This window comes from Chiloscyllium plagiosum, chromosome 15 (genome assembly GCF_004010195.1).
Source record: "Chiloscyllium plagiosum isolate BGI_BamShark_2017 chromosome 15, ASM401019v2, whole genome shotgun sequence".
In the NCBI taxonomy this organism is placed as follows: domain Eukaryota; kingdom Metazoa; phylum Chordata; class Chondrichthyes; order Orectolobiformes; family Hemiscylliidae; genus Chiloscyllium; species Chiloscyllium plagiosum.
The window spans coordinates 27,688,010-27,715,048 of NC_057724.1; the positions used below are offsets into that span (position 1 = coordinate 27,688,010).

The 27,039-nt window shown below is 40.6% G+C and overlaps 1 protein-coding gene across 1 annotated transcript; it reads right to left on the reverse strand.

Moving 5' to 3' along the window:
• Window positions 1-46: 46 nt before the first annotated feature.
• On the reverse strand, window positions 47-23,618 carry zgc:158432 (uncharacterized protein LOC555281 homolog). Its single transcript, XM_043704529.1, has 7 exons — window positions 23,388-23,618; window positions 22,188-22,284; window positions 18,034-18,225; window positions 14,635-14,758; window positions 5,887-5,987; window positions 955-1,126; window positions 47-499 (listed from the first exon to the last, which is right to left on the reverse strand). The coding sequence occupies exons 1-7, from the start codon at window positions 23,503-23,505 to the stop codon at window positions 383-385; spliced, it is 921 nt and encodes a 306-aa protein (XP_043560464.1). The 5' UTR covers window positions 23,506-23,618; the 3' UTR covers window positions 47-382.
• Between the last annotated feature and the right edge of the window lie 3,421 nt (window positions 23,619-27,039).

A 27,039-nucleotide genomic window follows, 5' to 3' on the forward strand; every position in this document is an offset into this window, starting at 1 on the left:
CCGTAGCCTTAGGTGAAGGGGTAAATATAGGAGAACGGGTCTGGGTGGGTTACGCTTCGGCGGGTCGGTGTGGACTTGTTGGGCCGAAGGGCCTGTTTCCACACTGTAAGTAGTCTAATCTAAGTAATATAAAAGCATGATCTGAGCATAAAGCAGGTCATGCAAAAAACTTTTATTCACTATTGACTTCATTGGAGAGGTCAGGCTCAAGCTCTCCAGTATCACACTTCCTTTAACAACTGTCATATTTATTAATCGATCATTTATGTATTGATTTTTTAGTTGAATTGGTTTGCTAACCAATTAATTTGCTAACGGAGCAAGTGTTCATTATTCATGCTTAAAAGAGGTCAGATTCCTTTGATAATTGTATCTTTGCTCCTTAATATTGAGGCCTTCCATATCCAACAGGGTTGAGAAATTGCTGATAACTTGGTAATTGTCCTCTTTGGAAACTTGGTCTGGGTCCTATTGGAGGCAAAACTTGAATCCCCTTTGCCTAGAAAACAGAAGCATAACATATTTCTTGAGCAATACAACCTTTTGACTTAAGTTTATTATTTACTGCTTCTGAGAAATAATACAGTAGATTAAAATGTATTGAAAAGTTTCATGAAATGAATGTACAACAACATTTTAGGATATGGCTTATTATTTGGTACCTTAACTGAATTGTTATAATTTGTGATTTCTTTCAGCAGTTTTTTCATATATCTTAGCATCTAAATACTTTTCTAAAAGTTGCAGGTAACAAAGCTAACACAAAGAAATTCTATTTTCTTCAGACTATTTGTTTTTCACCCAGAAAATGCTCCATTTATATAAAGTACAATTAATTATTCATATCTGAGATACTGGCATTGCTCAGTGAGGATGCAAGGGATTCCAGGAACATTGGCTAAAAACAGCTTAGGTATACAATACTGTTACAGGAATTGATTTTTTTGGACTTACCTCAGGCCTTTTAATGGCTAGTGGTGGAGGTATCCCATCGTCCCTCTCAGGAAATTCATTTATTGGATTGTATTGGGAAATGGCATGTTGACTTTCATTGTGTGAAGAACTTGCATGGCCCATAAGAGGTGAAAAATTCTCTCTGCTGATATTCAATTCAGGCTGATGGTAACTGATGAGGAAAGCAAAATCATTAAATATTTTAAAAAGATCTTTTTTTTTCCATTTGTTTATAAGACTTCATTCTTCCACAAAGTATTTACGTATTAATACATAATGAAATTGTCTGGAACACATTTTTCAATAGAGTTTAATATTCCTTTAAGAGGCTTTTAATAAATTTATGTTCACATACAAAAATAATTTCAATTGCAATTTTAATATAATGAAACATGCCAAGGTGTTATACCAGAACATTATAAAAGACAAAATAGGACATACTTAGCCACATAATTATATTACATCAGATGATCAAAGATTGGTCAAAGAGATGCATTTTCAGGAATGCCATTGAGGAGGAATAAAGAGACAGGGGCTTGAGGCCGAGACTATAGTGGGCATGGACAGTGGTGGGAAGCAACTAAAGTAAGGATGTATAAGATGTTGAATTAGATATAGGGCTCAGAGGGCTGAGGAACTGGAGATATTACAGAGATAGTGAAGCGTGAGGCAATGAAGGATTTGAAAATAAAGATGATAATTATAAAATCAAGAAAATGTAGGTAAGAGAGCATTAGAGTGAAAGGGGCATGGGATTTGCTCTGTGTTCCAATATGGACAGCAGAGATTTGCATGAGCTCAAGTTTCTGAAGGATAGAACATGGGGGACAATCCAGGAATGTCTTACAATCATTAAGTCTAGAGGAAAGAAAATTATGAATAAGGGTTTCAGCAACAAATGTGCCAAGAGAGAATAGAAATAGGTGATCTTGGTGGTAGCATGAATATGAGACTAGAAGCTTTAGGATGAAATGTGACACCAAGGCTGTGAACAGAATGACCTATTTGCAAGTTGTTGCCACAGATTTGGAGACGCCGGTGTTGGATGGGGGAGTACAAAGTTAAAAAAATCACACAACACTAGGTTATAGTCCAACAGGTTTATTTGAAAGTACTAGCTTTCGGAGTGCTGTGGAGAATAATGGATCTTATTCTCACAACCATCTGATGAAGGAGCAGCACTCCGAAAACTAGTGCTTCCAAGTAAACCTGTTGGACTGTAACCTGGTGTTGTGTGATTTTTAACTGTTATCAGAGACTGTGCAGTTGGTATCTCCATAACAATGTTTGGTGTGCACCTGAAAACAATGGCTTCAGTCTTCCTGATGTTTAATTTGAGGATATTTCTGTTCTTCAAGTATTGGATGTTCAGATTAACAGTTTGATAATTTAGCAACATTGGAGGAGTCAAAAGGGAAGGTGGCGTGGTAAAGTTAGATATTGCCAGCACACGTAAAAATTAACACTGTGTCTTCAGGTGATGTCACTGAGAGGCAATGTGGATGAGAATTAGGAGATGGCTAAGGATACATTCATGGGGACAGCAGAGCTAATAGTGCAGGACCCGAAAGCTCGATAACAAGAAGACCTGGTGAGAATGTGTCTATCTAACAACAGTTAAGAACTGTTCGAAGAGGATGATAGGGTCAATAGGTTGCAAGTAGGTCAAGAAAGGCAGAAGAGAAAGTTTACCATTGCCACAGTCACATAGATTGTTACTTTTACTTTGATAAGATAAAGCCCAATATGAGAAATTTAAACATGGGTTCCAGGAAAAATTGAAATAGATTTGAGAGCCAACAGTTTTCTAAAACTTTGGAGAGGAAAAGAAGGTTAGACTTGGGCTAGTGGTTTACAAGGATGGTAGGGTCAAGAGTTTGAGCAAGGATGTGATAATGGCAGGTTTAAAGGAAAAGGACAAGACCTGAAGAACTCAATCATCATTTACAATATTAGCTAAAATAGCTAAGAAGTTGAGAAATTAGCAGTTTAAAGGGAAGAATATCAAGGGAACATGAGTTGAGTTTTATTAAAAAGATAAGCCAGACATAAGTTTGAAGAGAGATAGGAAACAAAATACTAAAGATGTGATTTCAGTGCTAGAGAGAGAAGTAGCCTTAAAAGATGACTGGCCAGACTGGCTAATATTAAAAAGGCACATGACACAGAAAGCAGGTTAAATTGTCTCAATTTTGGTGGTAGCCTTCCATCTCAAAGACGTGGTCAACTCTGTGTTAAGTATCTCCTTGTGTGATTTAGGACCCCCGCACTGGTATAGAAGTCTTTGATGCATTTGTTGCAGATGAGGACAATGGACTGAGAGGGCGCTGGATTCTCTGACCATTGTGGGCTCCAAGCTCTCTTCTTGACTAGCTGAGATTTTCATATCTGTTCAATTCTTCCACTGCACCAGTGCAAACAATCAGAAGAAGAGGTCACACCTATCCGTAAATGTCTGCCAGTATTAGTGCCAGTGTCCTTGTGATGGAGACATGGGTGCCCAGGAGGTTGTAATTCAGTTGTCAGTTGCCAGTTCAGTCATTCCCTCATTCAGAGGGGCTTGTGGTATATAGTCACTAACCATGTGATGAACATGGCCGAACCAACGCAAGCATAATTCACTCAACAATGAGTTTATACCAATGTAAACAGCCTATGTCTCACTTGGTGACTTAGTCCTGCCAAGAAATGTCGAGGGTATGTCTGAGATAGTTTGGGTGGAAACTATTCAGTCTTTTGTCATGTACTAAAAACAGAAATTGCTGGAAAATCTGAGCAGGTCTGAGTGCATCTATGGAGATGTCAATGTTTCAAGTCTAATGACTCTTTGTTGGATCAGCCTTCTCCGCTGCCTGCTGCACGTTGTCCAGATCTCACCACTGTAGAGGCGTGAGCCAAAGATCCAGGCTTGATAAACAACATTATGTGACAGATTTCTGGTGATTGCGCAGCCCAGATATATGAAGCTATCAACAGTCTTCAATGCTGACAGTAGTATGGTAACATCCTGAGCCACGAAATTTGTCTTCCTGAAGTTGATGGTCAAACCAAATTTCTTGCAGATGTCAGAGCATCTGTCATTAACCTTTGAACGCCCTCTTCAGTATGGAATGCTGGTGCAGCATTGTCGGCATAGAGCAACTCTCTGATGAGGATGGTGCATGGTTGAATCTCAGGCGAGCAAGGTTGAAAAGCTTTCTGTCAGGTCTGGTATAAAATAGACATCCTCTGCAGCTGAACTGAAGGTATATGATAGGAGCCTCAATCAGAAAGTCTGTGAGCTGCTCGCATTTGATGGAAGTGAGGATGGAGGAGTCAGGATATTAAGGTTTAATAAGTTATGTTCCCACAATGGTGTGACTGTTCTATGAAAAGACTTTGGAAAAACTGGGCCTGTAATCGCTAGAGTTTCAAAGAATAGAAAGTAATTTCATTGAAAACTACAAAATACCTAAAGAGATAGACAAGGTATATGCAGGTAATATGTTTCTCTGGTTAGTTAGTATTGAACCAAGGGTACAATATAAAAATAAGAGGAATGTCATTTAGGACCAAGATGAGGAGAAACCATCTTACTCAGAGTGGTGAATCTTTGCAAATCTGTACACCAGAGAGCTCTGTCTTTTGAGTATATTTAAAACAAAGATTAATACATTTTTGATTATTATTGAACTGATTGGACTAAAGGGTCTGTTTCCATGCTGTACGTCTCTATGATTCTATGACTCTAAAGGGATATGGCATAATGTGGGTAAAAAGCATTGTAATATTTAGTCAACTATAATTACTTTAAATGGTAGAGCAGCCTCGGTAAACTGAATGGCCCACTTCTCTTCCTATGTTGACAATGGTGTAGAATTATATATTGCAGTCTCAATTTTGTGGAGGTGCTGGTGTTGGACTGGGGTGGACAAAGTTAAAAATCACACGACACAAGGTAATAGTCTCAATTTTGTTTTATGTGTCATGCTGAAATTCACCAGCAGAGGGCTCAGGACTGAGATCACATGAAATAACTGTACGAGGTGTAGCAAGTTTTCAGAGATCAGATCGTGTATAATACAGTAATTACCTTAAATTAAGGCATCCATTCCTGAATAACTTATTCATTTTCTTTATTCAACAGAGATAAACCAAAGTTTCCTAATGAAAGACTTCCTAACATTAAAATATTTCAGGATCAGTGAATGTTTACAATCTGTCTTAAAGTTTGCACTTTATCTAATATACAAAAACTGCATTAAAGAGTCATCTGACAAAATAAACCTGTGAAAGACAGTGAAAACATATTAGTGATTGGGGAAGTGAGGATTTATGATGAGGTTTTCATTACTACAAAAACAGAAAAAAAAATTTGAGGACCTCCTAGTCCTATTCTGACAATGGAATTTGGTTCCAATGCTGGAGAGGTTTAATTAAAATAGATTTTTGGTTACATTTCAGAAAGAAGTCCCCTATCTGTGTGATAGAATGGACATGCGCTCAAAATGATTTCCAGCTTAATATCAATGCACCTATAACATTATAACTATGGGGCAGCATGGTGGCTCAGTGGTTAGCACTGTTGCCTCACCAGGGACCCGGGTTCAATTCCAGCCTCAGGTGACTGTCTGTGCGGAGTTTGCACATTCACCCCATGACTGCGTGGGTTTTCTCCAGGTGCTCCAGTTGCCTCCCACAGTCCAAAGATGGGCAGGTCAGGTGAATTGGTCATGCTAAATTGCTAAATTGCCCATAGTGATAGGTGCATTAGTCAGAGGGAAATGGATCTGGGTGGGTTACTCTTCGGTGTGGACTTGTTGGGCTGAAGGGCCTGTTTCCATACTGTAGGGAAACTAATCATTAAGGAGCTGATAGGAAGACTCTTAGTTATGATTGTTATTCTAATTTTGCATTTAAAAAGAGAAAGTAAACAGAAAAAAAAATCCAAACCTGGTATTAGCTTTAGGAATGTACATCATTTGGGATTCATGATGTTGTTCTTCCTGGCCCAGGTAAGCTGTATTGATCTTTGGAATTCTTGGAGGATAAGCCTTGAATCGAAAAAATGAAAATTTTGAGTTTGCAACATTTTTCACAAATGCATCTTAATATAGTAATAGTAAAGCTAACAAACTAATAAGTTAAACAGGCAAGGTCTCTCCAATAGTGTTATGGAAAATAGCAAAGACAATTTCAGGTTAGCTGTTTCATTCTGGCTCCTAGTGTAGTGTCTCAGGATTTCTCAGTCTCAGTGTGGAAGGAACAACCTTGCAAGCAGTGACCTTTATAACTCAGTCCCCCTCATAACAGCCATCTCAAATGTAACAAAGATGTCTCTGAGCCAAACTTATTAAGCCAAAACCATTCAAATTACAAATGTGGCCTTAAGTGCCTGCCTCCCTTCACCATAAATCTGGAGATCTGTTCGGTGGAAACAGAAAGAAACTTAGAAGTGTGTCTTATTTTGGATTTCTAACTGTCATTTTCCTCACTTGACACCTTTTGTAAATGGGAGTGTGAAGGCCCAGTCATGGTAACCATAGCTCCCACTGCATGTTTTCAGATTTTGTTGGTTCGTTCATGGGATGTGTGAATCACTGGCCACATTTAACGCTCATTCTTAATTGCTTTTGAGGGTTGATGGTGAACTGCCTTTTTGTACCCCTGCTCTCCAAGGGGGATAATGCAATGTTTCGAAAGGAGTTATAGTTGGAGCACCAGATCACTGCCTTCAACAGAAAAGGGCTCCATCCCATCAATGTGCAGGACAGCTGTGATCATTGGTGTTGCACCTTAGATGTCTGCACCAGACACCTTGGGCACTGTCTTCATTCCTGCACCTTTGAGTTTTCTCATGTCCTTGCTTAATTTCAAGAACCAGATACATTACAAGGCTAGTTACTGGGGCACAAGGGATACCTTTACGATTATGGCTGATGAAAGTGTTACTAGAATTAGAACTTCCTTAGACAGGGTTCTAACATGGTATGGCCCTAAGTATAAGTAGCTTGTGTTAGCTGGAATTACAATAACAATCAACTAGACAGATCAGGACGTCATGTAGCAATACATTTACATATGTGCCATTCTATTTCCAATGAAGAGACACCTGTGTCGTCTATGTGCTCTTAGAAGGTTTTACTCATAGAGTCATAGCACAGAAAGAAGCCATTTGGCTCGTTATGTCAGTGTCAGTTTGCTCTGATTATGTTAATCCCATTTTAAAGCTCTTAGCTTGTAGCCCTGGAGGCTATGGCAATAGCAAATCTCCAAATACAAAAAGAGTTTCTTTTTCAACCACCCTAACAGGCAGAGTTCCAGACTCACACTACATTTTGGATGAGTTGCTTTTACCTCAATTGTCCTCTTAGCTTTTTATCTCTTATCTTGATTCTATGTCACTTTTCATTATTAACATGCTGTAATGAAAAAAAGTGCCTTTATATCCATTTCCTCATTCCTGAAGAAGGGCTTATGCCCGAAACGTCGATTTTCTTGTTCCCTGGATGCTGCCTGACCTGCTGCGCTTTCCCAGCAACACATTTTCAGCTCTGATCTCCAGCATCTGCAGACCTCACTTTCTCCTGCCTTTATAGCCACCACATCTATTCCCCTCTTAATATTATACACCTTTAACAGGTGCCTTTCAATCTTCACTGCTCCAAGGAAAGCAACCCCATTTTCTCCAGTGTTTCTTTATTGCTCAATTCCTCCAGCCGCGGCAGCATCCTACTAAAATTCCTCTCTAGTTCAGTCATACCTTTTCTGTAATTTAGTGAGCAAACTGCATGTAGTAGCCTAACCAGCATTTTATACAGTTCTAAAATAACCTCCCTGCTCTCGTATTCCAACCTTGGCAATGCTAATAAAGGCAAGTGTCCTCCATGCCTTCTTAACTGCATTATGTAACTGCCCCGCTACCTTCAGGGATCTGTGCATATGCACACCAAGATTGCTCTACTGTTTAATATTTTCCACAGTGCTACCATTCAAAGTGTAATCCCTTGCCATATTAGCCACCCTGAATACATTGAAAGAATGTTCCTCTGTTAAAAAATCTTCTGGTTAAAAAGCCATGGATGAAGTTGTCAGCAACAGATAAGTCAGTGCAGGACCAGAGTCAGGTGCTGTTACAGAGGTAAAAATAAGTCTTGGTGCTGGCATGGATCTGTGACAGGAGTTCATCGTATGGTCAGGTAAGACACGACAGTTGTGGAAGTACCATATGTTTCTGTCTCAGACAAATGGCACCTGTACGTTTGAGACACAGTTTGTGGCCAGGACTGAAAATGAAAGCTTCACTCTTCAAAACACTAAACTAGAGGAAATTTCTGCTTCTCCAGAGCTAGATATTGTACAAGCTATCTGATAACTGTGTAATAATTGAAGGAAAGATACTGAGGAAGTGGAGCTGAATATCGTTAGCATAAATGTGGGAAGCTTATGCTGTGTTTTTGGAGAATAATGCTGAGAGGGAGACCATCGGTGAGAATACCTCTAACAATTTTGCACAGGCAATTGGTATAGTTCTAGGTCATTGTGTTTCAGATGTTGACCATGATTAAATAGCAGAGCAGACCCGATGAGCTGAATGGTCTATTCCGCTACTGTCTTACAGTCTTAGGGTTCTACTTCATGTATCGAAGAGTGTGGTGCTGGAAAAGCACAGCTGGTCAGGTAGCATCCAAGGAGCAGGAGAATCACTGTTTCAGGAATGGCTTATGCCTGAAACGTTGATTCTCCTCCTCGGATGCTGCCTGATCAGCTGTGCTTTTCCAGCACCACACTCTTCGACTGCATCTGCAGTCCTCACTTTCTCCTTCTGCTTCATGTGACTTTCTTTGTCACCCCAGATTCAGCTCCATAAATAATGTTAATTCTGCAGCTTCCTTTGCCCCTGGAGTTGCTTGAAATAGTACGAACAGGAACACCTTGTTGATCATTATCATTCGCCACACCATTCCCCAATAAATGCCACTCATCAGCATGATTGGACATCTACATACTTGCCCATTCATACTTTTGGACTACATACACAAAATCATTCATTAGCTTTTTTAAAGACAGAGTAAACCTGAGAAATAATTACAGCAATGCGAATCTTCTGTTATCTTCTTACTTTGGATATTTTATGAAAAGATATTGGTCTTCATCCAAGAGAATCGGAACATTATTCAAAGGGGAATATCCTAATGAATATTACATTTTACAGAAAACAAAATGCTATAGATTACAACCTTGGTAAAAACAAGGACTGCAGATGCTGGAAACCAGATTCTGGATTAGTGATGCTGGAAGAGCACAGCAGTTCAGGCTCCTCATGAAGGGCTTTTGCCCAAAATGTCGATTTTGAAGCTCCTTGGATGCTGCCTGAACTGCTGTGCTCTTCCAGCACCACTAATCCAGAAATAGATTACAACCTTGCCAGCTGAACCCACAGAGTGTGGACTCTGGTTTGCAAGAAAGGTCTATTCAGAAATTCTCATTGTCAATATATGTGGGTGTGTGAATAATTTGAATATATTTGAGTGGCAACATTTATGGTAAGCTTATTACAACACCTAGACAGGTTCATGTCAGAGTCCAACCTGAAATGATATTTATGATATGTTTATTGCTTGAATAAGTAATATATCCAATGAGAGTCCAAAGTGTTTCTCGTAAGGGAAATTCCCTTCGTTTCACCTGTTATCAACACCACCTCTACCACCTGAACAGAACCTTCTTCAGTTAGAACCTTAGTTCTGCCAACTTTCCATCTATAAATGTCCCTTTCTAACCTCATTAGTCTATTCCGACTATGCCTTGTCCTACCTCTACTCTTCCAGTTTTGTCTGCTGTTTCAGTATCCCTACATCACCTACCCCTATTCTCCAGCCCCACCCATGCTCCAAGAGTGGCAGAACCTTCAACAACATTGTCAAATACTATAGAAGCCTTATCTTTTAATCATCTTATGCTTTTCTCCTGTTCAAAGTTTACTTAAAACCCATCAATCATTGTCCCTTTCCTTCTTAGGTTTGACATCTAACCCTAACGAGGCCTGTGTGGAGAAAGTACAAGACAAGGTTGGACCATAAAGGCTGATGCCACATCTATCAGGTCATTTTACAATTGTAATCCCATTGTACATGTTGGGAATAGTACCATCAAAAATATCGAGCAGCGTTACCCAACAGGAGATAACGCATTCTGTTCAAACCATGAAAAGCCTCTGAATAGATCAAAATCTTTTCTTTAAAGAGTTTTCAAATAGTTTCATCTTGATGAAATATCCTCTGAAACTTCATCACACAATAATTGTGATAATTTACCAGGAACACAGGCTGTCTTATATTGCAAGTGCAGACTTAAGAGTTATATAATTCTGACTTTGCAGTTTTTAAAGATTTAAACTCTCCATGACCTAAAAACAATGAACAGGAGTCTCCTCAGACCAGTGTGGGCTCTATATCCTAACTCAACCAATCATCCAGGGGTCACTATTGTTTGCATGTTATAAATGGTACTAACACTTCCTAACAATATAATGTGAAGGAGCAGGAGCAGCTCTGTGGAACAATGGAAGTTAATGCAATCAAAGATGAATTTAGTGACAAGGGCCATTTAATCAGGAGAATGGTGGGAGAATGTTCCTGATTCTGTCTGCCACAGCCTCCACTCCACTGTGAACCCCACCCTGTGACCCCATCCTGCCATACCCTGACCTGAACCATCAATGATCCTGAGCTGAGGATGAGTACACCAGCAGCAAGAGTCTCTACTTCCCCACTGGTGATGCTAAGCTTTGCATATATTTGAGATTCTGATCAGGCAAGCATTCTCAGGCAGCAGTGCTAATTGTTTTAAGGCAAGGTTTCCAGCTCTTTCACAGGAAGAGGCTGAAGCTAGTCAGATAGTCAGCCTAGTCCTAGCACAGCTAGCCAGGGAGCAGTGGACACAGTTGGTGATAGAGATAGTCCACCATCCTGAAAGGTCCAGATAAGGTTGGGGTTTCAATTATGTGGGTGGAGGGTTGGGGGGTGTGATTTCAATAGTCCAGGAGGGACTGCTGCACACTCTGCTTCACAGAAACCTGGCTCAACTAATCCATTCTGGAAAAGCGCAGCGGGTCAGGCAGCATCCAAGGAACAGAAGAATCGACGTTTCTTCAGGATTCCTGAAGAAGGGCTCATGCCCAAAACGTCGATTCTCCTGTTCCTTGGATGCTGCCTGACCTGCTGCGCTTTTCCAGCAACAGATTTTCAGCTCTGATCTCCAGCATCTGCAGTCCTCACTTTCTCCTCAACTAATCCATTCCCAACTGCGCACTTCAGGCTGATAGTTTCTCTATCGATCGTATGAACCGTACAGCATCCTCGCGTAAGACAAAGGATGGAGGGGTTGGCTTTTTAATCAACAACTTGTGGTGCATGGACATTGCAACCATTGTTCCCCAAACTTCTAATTCCTCACCATCAAATGCTGCCCCTTCTACCTACCATGGGAACTTACCATTGGTATACAAACTGCTGTGTACATAGCGCCACAAGTAAACGTTGAGGAAGCTCTGTATGTGCTGTACTCCACCACTAACACCCTGGAGATGGAACCCCCCCTGGCCCTGTTTATTGTAACTGGTGACTTCAATCAAGCCAATCTAAGGAAGGTGTTGCCCAAGTACCACAAGAACAGTATCTGCCCCACTCGGGGGCCCGAACATTTTAGATCACTGCTACACCACTATGAAGGATGCCTACCGCTCCATCCCCTGCCCTTATTTTGGGAACTCCAACCACAATGCCATGCTTCTTCTCCCAGTTTACAGGCAATAGCTCAAGCAGGAGACCCCCTCACAATACAGGTCCAGTGCTGGTCAGAGGAGGCAGAGGATCGACTCCGGTGCTGTCTGGAATCGGCTGATGAGGCCATGTTCAAACAGTCCGCAGGTACCTTGGGTGAGTATGCCACCACCATCACAGACTTTATCAGCAAGTGTATGGAGGCCTGCATACTGAGGAAGTCAATCTGGGTGTTCCCCAACAGGAAACCCTGGATGAATCAGGACGTACAGAACCTGCTAAAAACCAGGCATGAGGCCTTCAGATCAGGACACCCACTCAAATACAATGAATCCAAGTATGACCTTCGCAGAGCCATTAAGACAGCCAAGGACCAATACTGACACAAACTAGAGACCAGACAGACACCTGGCAACTATGGCAAGGACTGAATGACATCGCAGGTTCTAAAAAGAGACAGTGCAAGATAGCAGACGATGACACATCCCTCCCAGATCGTCTCAACGCCTTCTATGCTCGCTTTAAGCAGAATTTCAGCAGAGAGGTAACACCAATTCCAACAAGTCCTGCCAAACCTATCTCAACAGTCACTGCATCAGAGTTCAGATCAGTTTTCCTTCGTATGAATCCAAGTAAAGCGATGGGACCCGGGGAGTACCAGGCTGTGCACTCAGAGCATGCACAGATCAATTGGCAGAGGTTGTCTCGGACATCATCAACCTCTCCCTGCAACAGGCAACTGTTCCTGCCTGTTTCAAGAGGGCCAACATCATCCCTGTGCCTAAGAAGGCTCATGCAGCTTGTCTCAATGGCTACCGTCCAGTCGCCCTAACCTTGGTGATCATGAAGTGCTTTGAAAGGCTAGTCATGCCATTAATCAACTCCAGCCTCCCCATTACTCTTGACCCACTCCAATTTGCCTATCGGACCAACAGATCCATGTCAGATGCCATAAACTTGCCCTTCACTCCTCCCTAAAACATCTTGATAAGGAACAGCTATGTAAGAATCCTACTCATTGACTACAGTCCAGCCTTCAACACTATTATCCCCTTGAGACTGATTACTAAACTTTGTGATCTTGGACTAAGCCCCACTCTCTGCAACTGGATCTTCAGTTCCCTGACTCACAGGCCACAATCAGTTAAGATTGGGGACAATATTTCATCCTCACTAACAGTCAACACTGGAGCCCCCCCCAGGGGTGCGTACTCAGCCCCCTACTGTACTCACTGTATACCCATGACTGCGTCGCCAAATACCAGACTAATGCCATTACAAGTTCACTGATGACACCACGATAGTCAGTGGAATCTCAGATGATGACAAAACAGACTACAGACAGGAGACGGAAGATCTGGAAAAATGGTGCACTGAGAATAACCTAGCTTTCAATGCTGGTAAAACCAAGGAACTCATTATTGACTTTCGGTAGGATGTTACTCATGCCCCCTCACACATTAACAGCACTGAGGAAGAAGAGACGTTGTTGGGCCTTTGAAATCAGGGTGTCCACATGAAGAGGCCACCAGCATACTCAAAAATTCATCTCACCCTGGCAATGTTTTTCTACAAACTACAATCGGGAAGAAGGTACAGAAACCTGAACACGCGCACCAGCCGGTTTTGAAACAGTTTCTACCCTATTGTTGTTAGAATACTGAATGGACTCACAAAATCTTAACATTTGTCTGTACCTGTGTTTTTGTTTTTGCGGCTGTTACCTATTATTTATTTATCTATGCTACTTACTTATGTGATCTGCCTGTATTACTTGCAAGACAAAACTTTTCATTGTACCTCGGTACACATGACAATAAATTCAATTCAATTCAATTCAATTAAGGGTGAAAGGTGGATATGCCATCTTGGTGGGTGAGAGTGTGGGGAAGGGTGCTGCCTCTAATGGACTCAGTGGGCCTGCAAAGGAGGAGACCTTCCTCCTCTCATCATACCCAATACCAACGTAACCAGCTCCTATACACCTCCATGTTCCAGCCCTGGCTAAACACCACTGGGTGGCCACTTATCCCTGTCGATAAGCACAAGAGAAGGGATGGCTGCTCAATACCACTCTTACCTCCCCCCCCCCCCCACCCCATCACCTATAACATTTTAGATTGGTAGAGGCATGGTGGAGGTGGCAGGATGATAATCTGTTGGATTTTACAGTGTCCTCATTTTCAGCTCTGCCTCCCACCCATAAAAAAATCAACCCAATAACAGACTGCTCACTGCTCTCTGGCATGGAGAATTCCAAAGATTCATAAGCTTTTGAGTGAAAAAAATCCTGCTCATCTCAGTGCTAAATGGCCTATTCTGAAGATGTTACCTTTCTTCTACATTCCTAGCCAGAAAGCTGATTTTCTTAACATTTAACTTATTAATTAAACTTCTCAATATTTTATGTTTCAATTAAATCATCTCTTATTCTACTGATCGTTAGGGAAGATAGGCCTCCACCACATCACTTCTCCTTATGGTGTCCCCTCATTCCAGGAAGCAGTCCGATGAACTTTCATTATATATCCCCCCCAAGGAAATGTTCTTTCTTTGGCAAGGAGACCAAAGCTGCACACAGTGTTTCAGTTGTGGCTCCACTTCAATCCCCTTATTAGCCATATATTGTACATTTGGTGCAAATTATGTGTCAATTCTTTAAGCATTATCTATTGTTTGCCTCCCATCATACCTTTTCAAGTAGTTTCTCAATCTACCTTATCAAACTCATCCACTTTCCTATATAATTTGGTTTGTGTAGATTTAAAACCCTGCTTTTGAATTTAACGAAATCACTATCAAACACAATGTAAAATTCCATAAGATTTTCTCCAGGGCTTCTAGAGGCTTGATTTTGAATGGTTCCAAGCACATTTGGACTGTGCTTTCACCTGAGCTACTGTTATTGAAGCCTTACCGCATTTTGGTTTTTACTACTCAGAACTTGGTAGTCTTTGTCATCAGTCAGAAAACCTTCGTTCTGGTAATTGCTGATTACCACAGGACGCATACGGGTTTTTCTCTTTTCAATTACTTCTTCTCTGTAAGTGAAGATTCAATTTTCATTAAAAATGATATTTGATCATTAATGTGGAGAAAATCTAATAAACAAAACACAACCAGATTGCACACAACTCTCAGCTGTCCGAATTTAATCAAAATCTTCCCATTTTATTACTGATTTGCAAACTTTCCCAATATTCCACATTGACATTTTTAAAAGAAAACTCCTCCAAGCCTAAAATTGTTATTTCAAGACATGATTGCAATCCCAGTGGTTTTGTTTGGATCAGCAGAAACATGAGCCTGATCTCTGCAGTTACATTGCTAAATCGGGGATTTCTGTTTCAAAGTTGTGGACTAATATCATGAAAAAGCAGAGGTGCATTATTTTTGTAAGTGCTGTGGGAGTACTCCAGTTCTTTTAGGAGGGCAGAATGTCAATTGCTGCCCACCTTTGCCTGCCTCTTCAGATCTCTTGCCCATGGAATTGATTGAAAGCTGCGTGGGATGCACTTTGAGCAGTGAAGACCAACATTGGAAATCAAGGCTGTACAAAAATTAAAGCACTCTGATTTCCATAATAAAAAGTGGATATTACCTGAAGCAGGTTGGTGCATTGACAAGCAGTAGACTCCAGTCAAATTACAGCCAGCTGTCGTGCCAGTGTTTAGAGTGCAGACTATTGACCCAGTTGGGAGGCCTTTCCAAAAAGGCAATGTTCCAATCAACCTGGTCAGTAATGTTATTAAAGGTGGAACCAGAACCTCAAAAGTAGGTTACTAGCACTGTACCACAAAAGTACCCTGGCAAAGCAATAAACATCCATGCCCCCCCCCCCTAAATCACCGCCACATGAGATAATCCTTCTGATTGAGAAGTGTGACAGGAAAACCAAGTTATGCCAACACAAATCTAAACATCCCAGTTTGGAATTTGTGTAAACTACAACAAAAACATTATAAATTACATAAGTAAAATTGCAAAGTGTATTTGTGATAATTCTTCAGCTATTTGTGCTTGTTATGTTAGTTCAATGTCCCTAATGCTCAACCTTGCAGGGTGTGAGATGGATAACTATGGTAAAACAATACAGGACCACAGTTGACGATTTTATTATTTGAAAGTTTGGATCATATTTTGTTTAAAAATTTTCCAGATTAAATAGTCTCTAAATGTTTTACAGCTAAAGATTACTTTGGAGTGCAATCACTCAAAAAATCATTTTGATCTGCCACCACTTTCAATGCTTGTTTTCAAGTCTTCTCACCAGAGCTGCTGGTGACCTGGAGGTAAAATGTTCTCCATGATGTAGAGGGCTTTAGCCTTTACATTGACTCCTCCACTGATTGGACCATATGTGATGATGAGGAGTCAGTATAACTCAGAAGTTGTGTTTCTCCTTAAAATGAGTCTAGGCTGAATCTTTCCCTTCACCCACCCCTTTACTTTAGTTGGTCTTAGCTCAATTATGTTTTCCCCTGGTCTGATGACAGGAAGATTCATAAGATCTCTTGTGTACCCACCTCTACTCCCACCACAATTGCGAGCATGGTGTCAGCACCAATGGACCAACTGAAGTCCTCAAGTGGGCAATTAATCCCCACTTAAAAGCCAGTGCCTCCAGGATTGAACTGGTAGTAGAAGAGAACCAATGACAAATACCTAGCCTTGTATGTTTCCCTGACCAAGTGAAGGGTGCCCATTGAAAAAACAGCCCTCCCACCCCTTGCAAGAGTTTATCCATCTAAGATTCCCCAGACGTCACTCTCAAACCCCAGAGTGAACCTGAATACTGGGAACCACTCACCTTCCCACCAGGAGAGACCCTTAACTCCAGTGGGGCTAGTTTCACCACATTTCCTCTCCTCAAGTATAATGACCACTGCTCCAGTTGGCCTCTAGCACAATAGAGATATAGGCTGTGATTGACGGCAATTCTCTGAGGCAGGGGTTCCTGGTCCAAAATGGTGCAAGTCCCCCCACCAGACTGTTAATAGCTCATTGGAACCATGTTATGTTTGTGGGCAGTGAGAGTTCCTGTTTGGGCTGCTTACCAACATTGTGGACAATTCGGCACCATATATGATTCAGCCCTTTGGTTTTCCAAGGTAGGTATATCAAAGAACTTTCAGGTGAGAAGTTCTGATGAAGGCCACAGATACTGCCAAACATGCTGTGTATTTCAAGGTTAAAAATCACACAACACCAGGTTATAGTCCAACAGGTTTAATTGGAAGCACACTAGCTTTCGGAGCGACGCTCCTTCATCAGGTGATTGTCAAGGTGAAGGAGCGTCGCTCCGAAAGCTAGTGTGCTTCCAATTAAACCTGTTGGACTATAACCTGGTGTTGTGTGATTTTTAACTTTGTACACCCTAGTCTCCGAATCGTGTATTTCAAGGATTTCCTGTTTTTGTTTCAAATTTCCTGGTGTGTTTGGGGTTCCTCAATATGTGTAATTTACTAATTAGATCCAATTTGGTACTTACAGAAACATAGAAAATATGAGCAGGAGTAGACCATTTGGCTCTTCAAGCCTATTCTGCCATTCAGCATAATCATGGTTGATCATCTAACTCAGTACCCTCTTCCCACTTTCTCCCCACACCCAATGATCCCTTTAACTCTAAGATATATAACACCTTTTTGAAAACATTCAATGATTTGTCCTCCACTGTTTACTGTGACAAAGAATTCCACAGGTTCACCACTCTGGGTGAAGACATTTCTCCTCATCTCAATCCGAAATGGGCTGTCCCATATCCTTAGACTGTGACCCCTGGTTCTGGACTCCCCAGTCATCAGGAACATCCTTTTTGCGTTTATTCTGTCTAGCCCTGTTGGAATTTTATAGGTGAGATCCACCCCAATTATTTTAGACTGCAATGAATATTGTCCTAACTAATCCAATCTGTCCCATCTCAATAATCAGTCTAACTGCTGTTGCACTCCCTCCATAGCTAGAACATGCTGACTCAGATAAGAAGACCAAAACTGCACGCAATACCCCAGGTATGGACATTGTACAATTGGAGGAAGACACTCCTGCTCCTGTATTTGAATCCTCTTGCTATAAAGGCCAACATCACATTGCCTTCTTCCACCTGTTGTTTCTGCAACTGTTGTACACCCTTGTTGCATTTCCTCCCATCATTAACATATATCTTTACAAGGAAAGGGCAGTAGAAGGGAAGCTTCAAACTGAGTCATATGCTGCAAACAAATTAAATTTAATTATGTGAGTCATTCTACTGTCCTGAGAGTCATCCCAATCATGATGATTATACTTGATTTACAAGTGATATATGACTCACCTTTTTTCAGCTTTTGCAAGGTAGTTCAGTTTCTCACAGCTGTAGACGCATTGCATACAGACAGCAACAATTGCAACAAGACATACACCAGGAATTACAGCTATGAGAATCAGGTCCAGGGTATTCCATTGCTGTTTACATTTGGGTCCCAAATTCCAGTAATCCCCCAAGGGACCTTTAAAGTTTGAACACCTAGGAAACATATTTAGAATATTTTGTAGTCATATAGCCTTGTTGCTTAAGGAGCACAGGTTAGCAAGAAAAAAATAAAAGAAATTGTATTTATATAAATTTTCACAACCGAAAGAATGTCCCAAAGCACTTTACATCAAACTAAGTTTTAGACACTATTTATAGTCTTGGAAATGTAATGACTAATTTAAGCACAGCAAGGTTCCACAACTAGTATATGATAATGGTCAGATAACCCACTTTAACATAAATTGAGGAACTCGATGAGGTCAGCCAAGCTGGTTATTAAATAGTGTTCAGGGAACATGTAAACATTTAATCTCTTAGTTGAGTAAAAGGAGGAGAGTTAAAGTTGAAGGGGGAAAGGCCAATTCTTCTTTTTGTATTTGGATTAGTGATTTGAATAAATGAAAGAGACTATTTGTTAATCTGTAGGTTAAAAACTAAAGGGGCCTGTCTGGGACTGTGTGAAGAATTCAGCTGTATGGATATCAATTGGACAATTAAACATTAGATTTCATAGGTTTAAGTAAGACGTGGCAGTCCTGTGGTTCAGCAGGATTCAGCTTCTGTGAGGTATTCATAAAATGAGGATACAACTGATTGAAAGAAATTTTCTTCCCTTTATTCCTGTACAGTGCCAAACACCTCCACATCAGCTATCAATGTATTATTTATATCCTTATGATTTTAAAGCAGAGTTCAGTGAAGTTAGTTGAAGAATTTGCAAGCACCATTGTTTATTCTATTCAAGTGTAAACCCTTGTAGGAGTTCAAGTGTGACAATTAGGCAATCATTTTAAAATGAGTCTATCAGTACATTCCTTCTATCTACTGAGTCTAATTTTTACTCCAGTTTAAATCTCTTGTTGCTTTATCTGGGAAATCTGTAGCATGCTTATTGCTCAACCATCAGTATATAAATCGTTTGCCCAATTTTTAAACTTTACAACAGGGAATAATTTTCTTCCTTTGGCTGTTGCTTTCTTTTGACTGGAAATTAGACCATGAGATATTGTGCCTAGTGTATTTACATCAAATTTTATTGAAAGAATGATTATTGTTAACAGGATCTATGGAACCTTAAAGTGAGATGGAAACATAGAAGAAGATAAGAGCAGGAGGAGGCCATTCAGCCCTTCAAGCCTGCTCTGTCATTCATCACTATCATGGCTGATCGTCCAACTCAATAGCCTAATCCTGCTTTCTCCTCATAACCTTTGATCCCGTTCGCCCCAAGTGCTATATCTAGCTGCTCCTTGAATACGTTCAATATTTTGGCGTCAACTACTTCCTGTGTTAATAAATTCCACAGGCTCACCACTCTTTGGGTGAAGAAATGTCTCCTCATCTCCATCCTAAATGGTCCACCCTGGATCCTCAGGCTGTGACCCGGTTTCTGGACACCCACCACTGGGAACGTCCTCTCTGCATCTACCCTGTCTAGTCCCGTGAGAAGTTTATAAGTCTCGATGAGATCCCTCCTCACTTGTCTGAACTCCAGTGAAAAAATCCTAACCTTGTCAATCTCTCCTCATATCAATCTCTGTCAGTTCTGCCATCCCCGGAACCTGGGAAACTTTCGGTTGCACTCCCTCGAGAGGAAGAGCATCCTTCCTCGGAAAAAAAGACCAAAACTGCACACAATATTCTAGGTGTGGCCTTATCAAAGCCCTGTATAACTGCAACAAAACATCCCTGCTTCTGTACTCAAAACTTCTCACAATGAAGGCCAACATACCATTTGCCTTCTTTACCGCCTGCTGCACCTGCATGCTTAGCTTCAGCGGCTGGTGCACAAGGATACCCAGGTCCTGCTAAACACTCCCCTCTCTAATTTACAACCATTGAGATAGTAATCTGCCTTCTTGTTTTTGTTTCCAATGTGAATAACCTTGCATTTATCCAAACTATACTGCATTTTCCATTGATTTGCCCTCTCACCCAACCTGCCCAGATCATGCTGAAGGATCTCTACGTCCTCATCACAGTTCACCATGCCACCCAATATGGTATCATCTGCAAACTTTGAGATGTTATATTTTGTTCCCTCATCCAAATCATTAATATATATTGTGACTAAATACTCTATACTTTTCAGATGTTTGTTGAAGGGAATATTCTCAGGTGACATTATTAACAATTTATTTTGTTGGTTTTCCTCATACTTGTTGAAGTTAAAGCTATCTATCAAAAATGCACTCAGACTCTCAACAGAGAATCTGGATTTGATTCTTACCAGGTTGAGATTCCTATATCTATTTTTTTCTGACAGTATCAGTTTCTTTTTTGACTTCGTATTCATGTGGCCTGTTTTCTGACAGGATCACTGTGCACAAGGCAGACCTGGCTAGAGGTCGTAGTGTCCAAGGAGATTCCAATAACTGGCACTCCAATAGCAGGGAAGAAGATAGCTTGGTGAGTTGGAGGAAACACTCCTGTTCCTTCTGCAATATTATAAAGACATTCAGCTTTCACTGAAACTGTCAATGCCTCCCTTGATTTTCCAAATACTAGGGAAACCCAGCTGGCCAGGTTAAACCTGTATGAAAGGTTAAATCTGAGACAATCCTGATGAAGGGCTTTTGCCCGAAACGTCGATTTCAAAGCTCCTTGGATACTGCCTGAACTGCTGTGCTCTTCCAGCACCACTAATCCAGAATCTGGTTTCCAGCATCTGCAGCCATTGTTTTTACCTAAATCTGAGACATGCCATCTTGATGTAATATGTTAACAAACAACCCAACTCCCGGGTGCAGATATTTTTATTCCTTCAACATTAATATCCTGCCTCTATTCATGTTGGATGTGAGTCACTTGGGATGTATTTCAGGTTGTTAAATTTATTTTCTGTTTCATCTGACCCCATTCCATCCATTTTGGAAAATTAAAATTATCTTCTCTATTTTTACTTGTCCTCTTTGGTAAAGGTATCAAAATGGCAAGTATGAAGAGCAACCAGAAAAGTACATTCCAAGTGGAAAGTGATGGATCGTTTCTTTGTGAAATTATTACAGTATTATTTTGTGATGTGCATTTTGCCCCAGGGTGTCTGTGACCCTGAGGAACATATGAGGAACGGCTGAGAATACTGGGATTGTATTCGTTGGAGTTTAGAAGATTAAGGGGAGACTTAATAGAGACGTACAAAATAATACATGGCTTGGAAAAGGTGGATGCTAGGAAATTGTTTCAGTTAAACGAGGAGACTAGGACCCGTGGACACAGCCTTAGAATTAGAGGGGGTCATTTCAGAACAGAAATGCGGAGACATTTCTTCAGCCAGAGAGTGGTGGGCCTGTGGAATTCATTGCCACGGAGTGCAGTGGAAGCTGGGACGCTAAATGTCTTCAAGGCCGAGATTGATAGATTCTTGTTGTCTAGAGGAATTAAGGGCTACGGGGAGAACGCTGGTAAGTGGAGCTGAAATGCGCATCAGCCATGATTGAATGGCGGAGTGGACTCGATGGGCCGAATGGCCTTACTTCCACTCCTATGTCTTATGGTCTTATGGTCTTATGGTCTTATGGACCTCTGGCACTTGGAGTTGCAGAGCAACTATTAAGAGACAAATCATTGAACTAAAACCAGGGATCAATTCAATCCATCTGCCCCCTTGTCAAATGGACTTTACTAATACTAACCGACTGAAAATAAAGGACGTTTTCATTTAAACTGGTAAATTTTACGTCATCTCTTGTTTTCTGGATATATTCTTGAAAAGCAAACATTTGCAGTGCTATGGGAAGAGCAGTGAAGGATTACTAATTGGATAGCTCTTAGGAGAGATATCATTGATATGTTGTACTGAATGGCCTTCGTCAGATAAGGTCCAAAATATCTGCACAGAAACAGTTGGTAAACCAAGTTCTGAAGAAAAGTCATACCAGACTCTGTTTCTCTTTCCTCAGATGCTGTAAGACCTGCTGAGTTTTAATATCTATATAGAGATATACATTTACCGGCAATATTCTTTCTTGTCCTTACAGTAGCAAGGCATATAGTCTGGACAAGTGTTCTTCGAACATGGTTCATAGTCACGAATATTTTTGCAATTTTCTGGAAGAAAATTATGAAAAGCTCATCAGAGAAAAATGTCAATAGAGAAAATATAGTTTCCTGAAATGTTCTGAAGAATGTACTGTCTTTGACTATTAAAATCTCGAAATATTAAGGGGAAAAATAGTACTTTGGCAGGTATGCAAATCTGGACTGTAATAGATTGTTCACCACTCTTTATTTAGCCCAATTTTCCTCCCCATTATCTTAAAGAGCAGGTAAAGTGATGCTATGCCATTTTATACTTAAGATAAAATCAAACTTTACTCCCACTATTCGGAGATGAGTGAATTCAATCTCTGATCTTTATAATCTCAGAACAGTATTCGGCATATTGGCAGTCGTGCATGGTATTGCAATGTGCTGTGCCATTGTCGAATTTGGATTTGTGTCCAAATTATCCCCACAGAATGAATTTCAAATCTCAAATTCTGCCACAAGAGACGTCTTGTAAGGATTAGATGTGGAATTTTAACATCATCTAACCAATGGAAATGAGACAGAATAGCATTTAGATATCAAATGTCTCTAGTATACTGCTCCATCTGTCAGTTTAGTTCTGCTAGTTTTGAAACATCATTCCATTTTAGGTGTGAGCCTCATGAATGGATATGCTAATTGGAATCTGATGATATCTGTAGGATTCAAGCAACATTTTAAATTAAAATCGAAAGAACTGCGGATGCTGTAAGTCAGAAACAAAAACAGAAGTTGCGGAAAAACTTCAGCAAATTTGGCAGTATCTGTGAAGAGAAATCAGAATTAGTGTTTTGGGTCCAGTGATCCTTTCCTAGAACTGGGCCAGTTCTGTGGAAGGGTCACTGGATCCGAAACACTAACTCTGATTTCTCTTCATAGATGCTGCCAGACCTGCTGAGCTTTGCCAGCAATGTCTGTTTTTGTTTTACATTTTAAATCATAAATTTTAAAACAATAAACAATTTTGAGGCAAGTTGGTAGCATGGAATGTATGTAATTCTTAATGTAGAATTTTTTATACACCTCACAAGCTGAGACTTGTACACATAACAAAGCTCTTCATACTATAAGAAAATAAAAAACTTTTCAAACTAATGATGGATATTTTGTCACACAGATCTCACCTGATGTTGAATTGTCCTTGATGTCGACATTTGAAGATAGAGTTTCTGAAGTCTGTGCAGTAGGTGTACTATTCAATAGTATCAAAATGACTGGAAAGATAACATGGAGAAGTAACATTGTTGGAATTTTAGAATTAAGTCTACACTTTAAGATAAACTTCTACCAATGCTCCAACTGAATGAAAGTGATTTCTGTGCACATTGCTGAAGGACAGTTTGAAGTCCACAGAGGTTTCCACCCTTATAAGATCATACGGAAGCTAATTTAAGATAATCTTTGAGAATTATTAAACTTTGCTCCACCCAGATAAAGTCAAAAGTTTATAGTGTGAATAATGTACAATTGGAAGGTTCACATACTTTGCTCAGCCTGTAGACTCTTAAAAGGAGTCAATGTTTTCTTGAGGCGAAAATGTAGTTGTGTCTTGTTTCTAAGTCATTTTAGAGATACAATGGGATTGGAGGTGGGTTATAACAATATTCAAACAGCTGAAACTAGTTAGTTGGGCATTTAAAGTGCTCAAAGTATGGATACTCTGTGAATCTCTAGCAGATTTTGTTTAAACCAATGTTTGTTGATGAGATTGAGAAGATTATTATGTTTTAGGGCTGTGTCTTTAATTTGAGATAAAAGTGAAGGGGTGGGACCATATCGCCTGTTCTGAAATCTGCCTGTCAGCAGGGCTAGGTAGATTGATTCTTGGCAATTAATCAGGGCCCACATTGTTTTATTAGAAAAGGAGGTACAAGGTGTTTGCGATGGCTCAGTGGTTAGCACTGCTGCCTCACAGCGCAGGGGCCTGGGTTTGATTCTCGCCTCGGGCGACTGTCTGTGTGGAGTTTGCACATTCTCCCCGTGTCCATATGGGTTTCTTCTGGGTGCTCCGGTTTCTTCCCACAGTCCAAAGATGTGCAGGTTAGGTGAATTAGCCATAGTGTTCAGAGGTGTGTAGGTTAGGTGCATTGGTTAGAGGAAATGTAGAGTCATAGGGTAGGGAAATGGGTGGGTTACCCTTCAGAGGGTTGGTGTGGATTTGTTGGGCCAAAATGGTTTGTTTCCACACTGTAGGGATTCTATTAGGTGGCAAGATGCTAAGGTTTATGCAAGATGCTAAGCATAAATATGGGTGGAAGCTTGCACTTACATTAGAAAAATCAAACTTGTGGCACTGTTTAAATGGGGTTGGAAGAGTTATCTAGATTTAGATAAAGGATGAAATCTCAATGTGAATTGAGAAAAGGTGTTCTGGCGTTAATTTTTTCCAATTGGAGAGGAGAAAGATTGCAAGTACCTTTTGGGAGCCAATTGTCATTTTGGGTTGGTTTATTTAAAGGATAGCATATCATATACCTGACAGTGGTCTTCTTTCAGTTGTGCCAAACCTTTTCTTCTATATTTTAAGATAGAAGTTGCCTATAAAAATAGTAACCAATTGTGCTTTTAGTCTGTTAAAATGACTGTTTCAACATGTGAAATGTCTCTCATCCATTCACTTTTCACTGTAAGTTTAAATTTATTTTTCAAAGTTTCTCAATCGATGCTGTGCTAGTGAGACATGCTTGCTTAAAAGTTTGGTTTTGGCCTGCCATTTTGTTGATTATTGATTGCCATCATGTGTACTTGTTAAAAGAAACACCTGTAGGTTTAGCACTCAACTGCTGCTTGAAAGCTATCTTCATAGAATAATATACATGTCCTCCACACACACTTCCAGTTAAGGTGTGAAATGTCCTAGCTGACACACAATACCATGTTTCAGATTGGTCAGGAACTGTGGAAGATGACATACAGCTCCCTGAATGTGGTATTGGAGATTCTTATAGAAGAGACCCAGAGAAGGATTATGCTCTGTACCTGCAGTGGGGAAATGGGTAACCGTATCATCCTGTCCCTCCCTCCCTTCTGCAGCAACCATTACTGTTTCCCTAACCTGGTATTCTTGTCCCCATTCATTCTGAAGACTAAAGGAGACATAAAATGGTAATGTCTAAGCACTCCTCTTCCAGACACTTAGTTGGCATAGCAGAGAATATACCATTCTTGAGCTAGGTCCCCAGAATTTCCAGAATAAATGTAGACAATTTTGGCAAAGGGTTGACAAAGTGTACAATATAGGTTTTGAGTTCTGTTCTCACATTGGAAAGATAGAGCCAGGGTATTGTCAACTTAGGAGGAGGTGTGCTGGATGGTAGAGTTCTGTTCCAGTCAGGGGAGCAATTGGTATTGAAATCAGGCCACTGATACTATAAACAATGTGGAGAGAGTCCAGGACCGGTTGAGAGCAGTGGCAGGCCATGTGTGATGTCCCAAGAACTTTATAAAAAAAACAAGCAAACAAAGGTAGCCCTTCAACCCTCACCATTCACACCCCTTCACTCCCCCTCCACACTTCCCATGTTTCATCCAACATAATTCATACCACCTCATGCCCCCACCCAATACATTCAAGGATCTCACAAGACTTATTACAAAAACTTTTTCTGCATCCTTCAAAGCATTGTCTACCCTATGCCTTTCTCTTCTTGTATCCACTTTAAGATTGTGCCAGTTAGCGAATTTTGAGAAGATATCACACAGAGGGTGGTACGTGTATGGAACAAGCTGCCAGAGGAAGTGGTGGAGGCTGGTACAATTGCAACATTTAAGAGGCATTTGGATGGATATATGAATACGAAGTGTTTGGAAGGGTCTGTTTCCATGCTGTACATCTCTATGACTCTATGTTGCTCAGGTTGAGGATCTGAATGTAGGTTTGCTCGCTGAGCTGAAAGGTTTATTTTCAGACGTTTTGTCACCATACTAGGTAACATCATTAGTGAGCCTCCAGATGAAGCACTGGTGGCATGGCCCACTTTCTATTTATGTGTTTAGGTTTCCTTGAGCATGTGATGTCATTTCCTGTGATGACATCATTTCCTGAAGCATTGTCTACCCTATGCCTTTCTCTTCTTGTATCCACTTTAAGATTGTGCCAGTTAGCGAATTTTGAGAAGATATCACACAGAGGGTGGTACGTGTATGGAACAAGCTGCCAGAGGAAGTGGTGGAGGCTGGTACAATTGCAACATTTAAGAGGCATTTGGATGGATATATGAATACGAAGTGTTTGGAAGGGTCTGTTTCCATGCTGTACATCTCTATGACTCTATGTTGCTCAGGTTGAGGATCTGAATGTAGGTTTGCTCGCTGAGCTGAAAGGTTTATTTTCAGACGTTTTGTCACCATACTAGGTAACATCATTAGTGAGCCTCCAGATGAAGCACTGGTGGCATGGCCCACTTTCTATTTATGTGTTTAGGTTTCCTTGAACATGTGATGTCATTTCCTGTGATGACATCATTTCCTGTGATGAAGTAATTTCCTGTTCTTTTCCTCAGGGGGATCCAAGTCATGCTTCTAGGAATTCTCATGTGTGTTTCTGTTTGGCTTGTCCTAAGATAGATGTGTTGTCCCAGTCAAAGTGGTGTCCTTCCTCATCCGTATGAAAGGATACTAGTGAGAGTGGGTCATGTCATTTTGTGGCTAGTTGATGTTCATGTATCCAGGTGGCTAGTTTTCTGCCAGTTTGTCCAATGCAGTGTTTGTTGCAGTTCTTGCTAGATATTTTGTAAATGACATTAGTTTTGCTTGTTATCTGTACAAAGTCTTTCA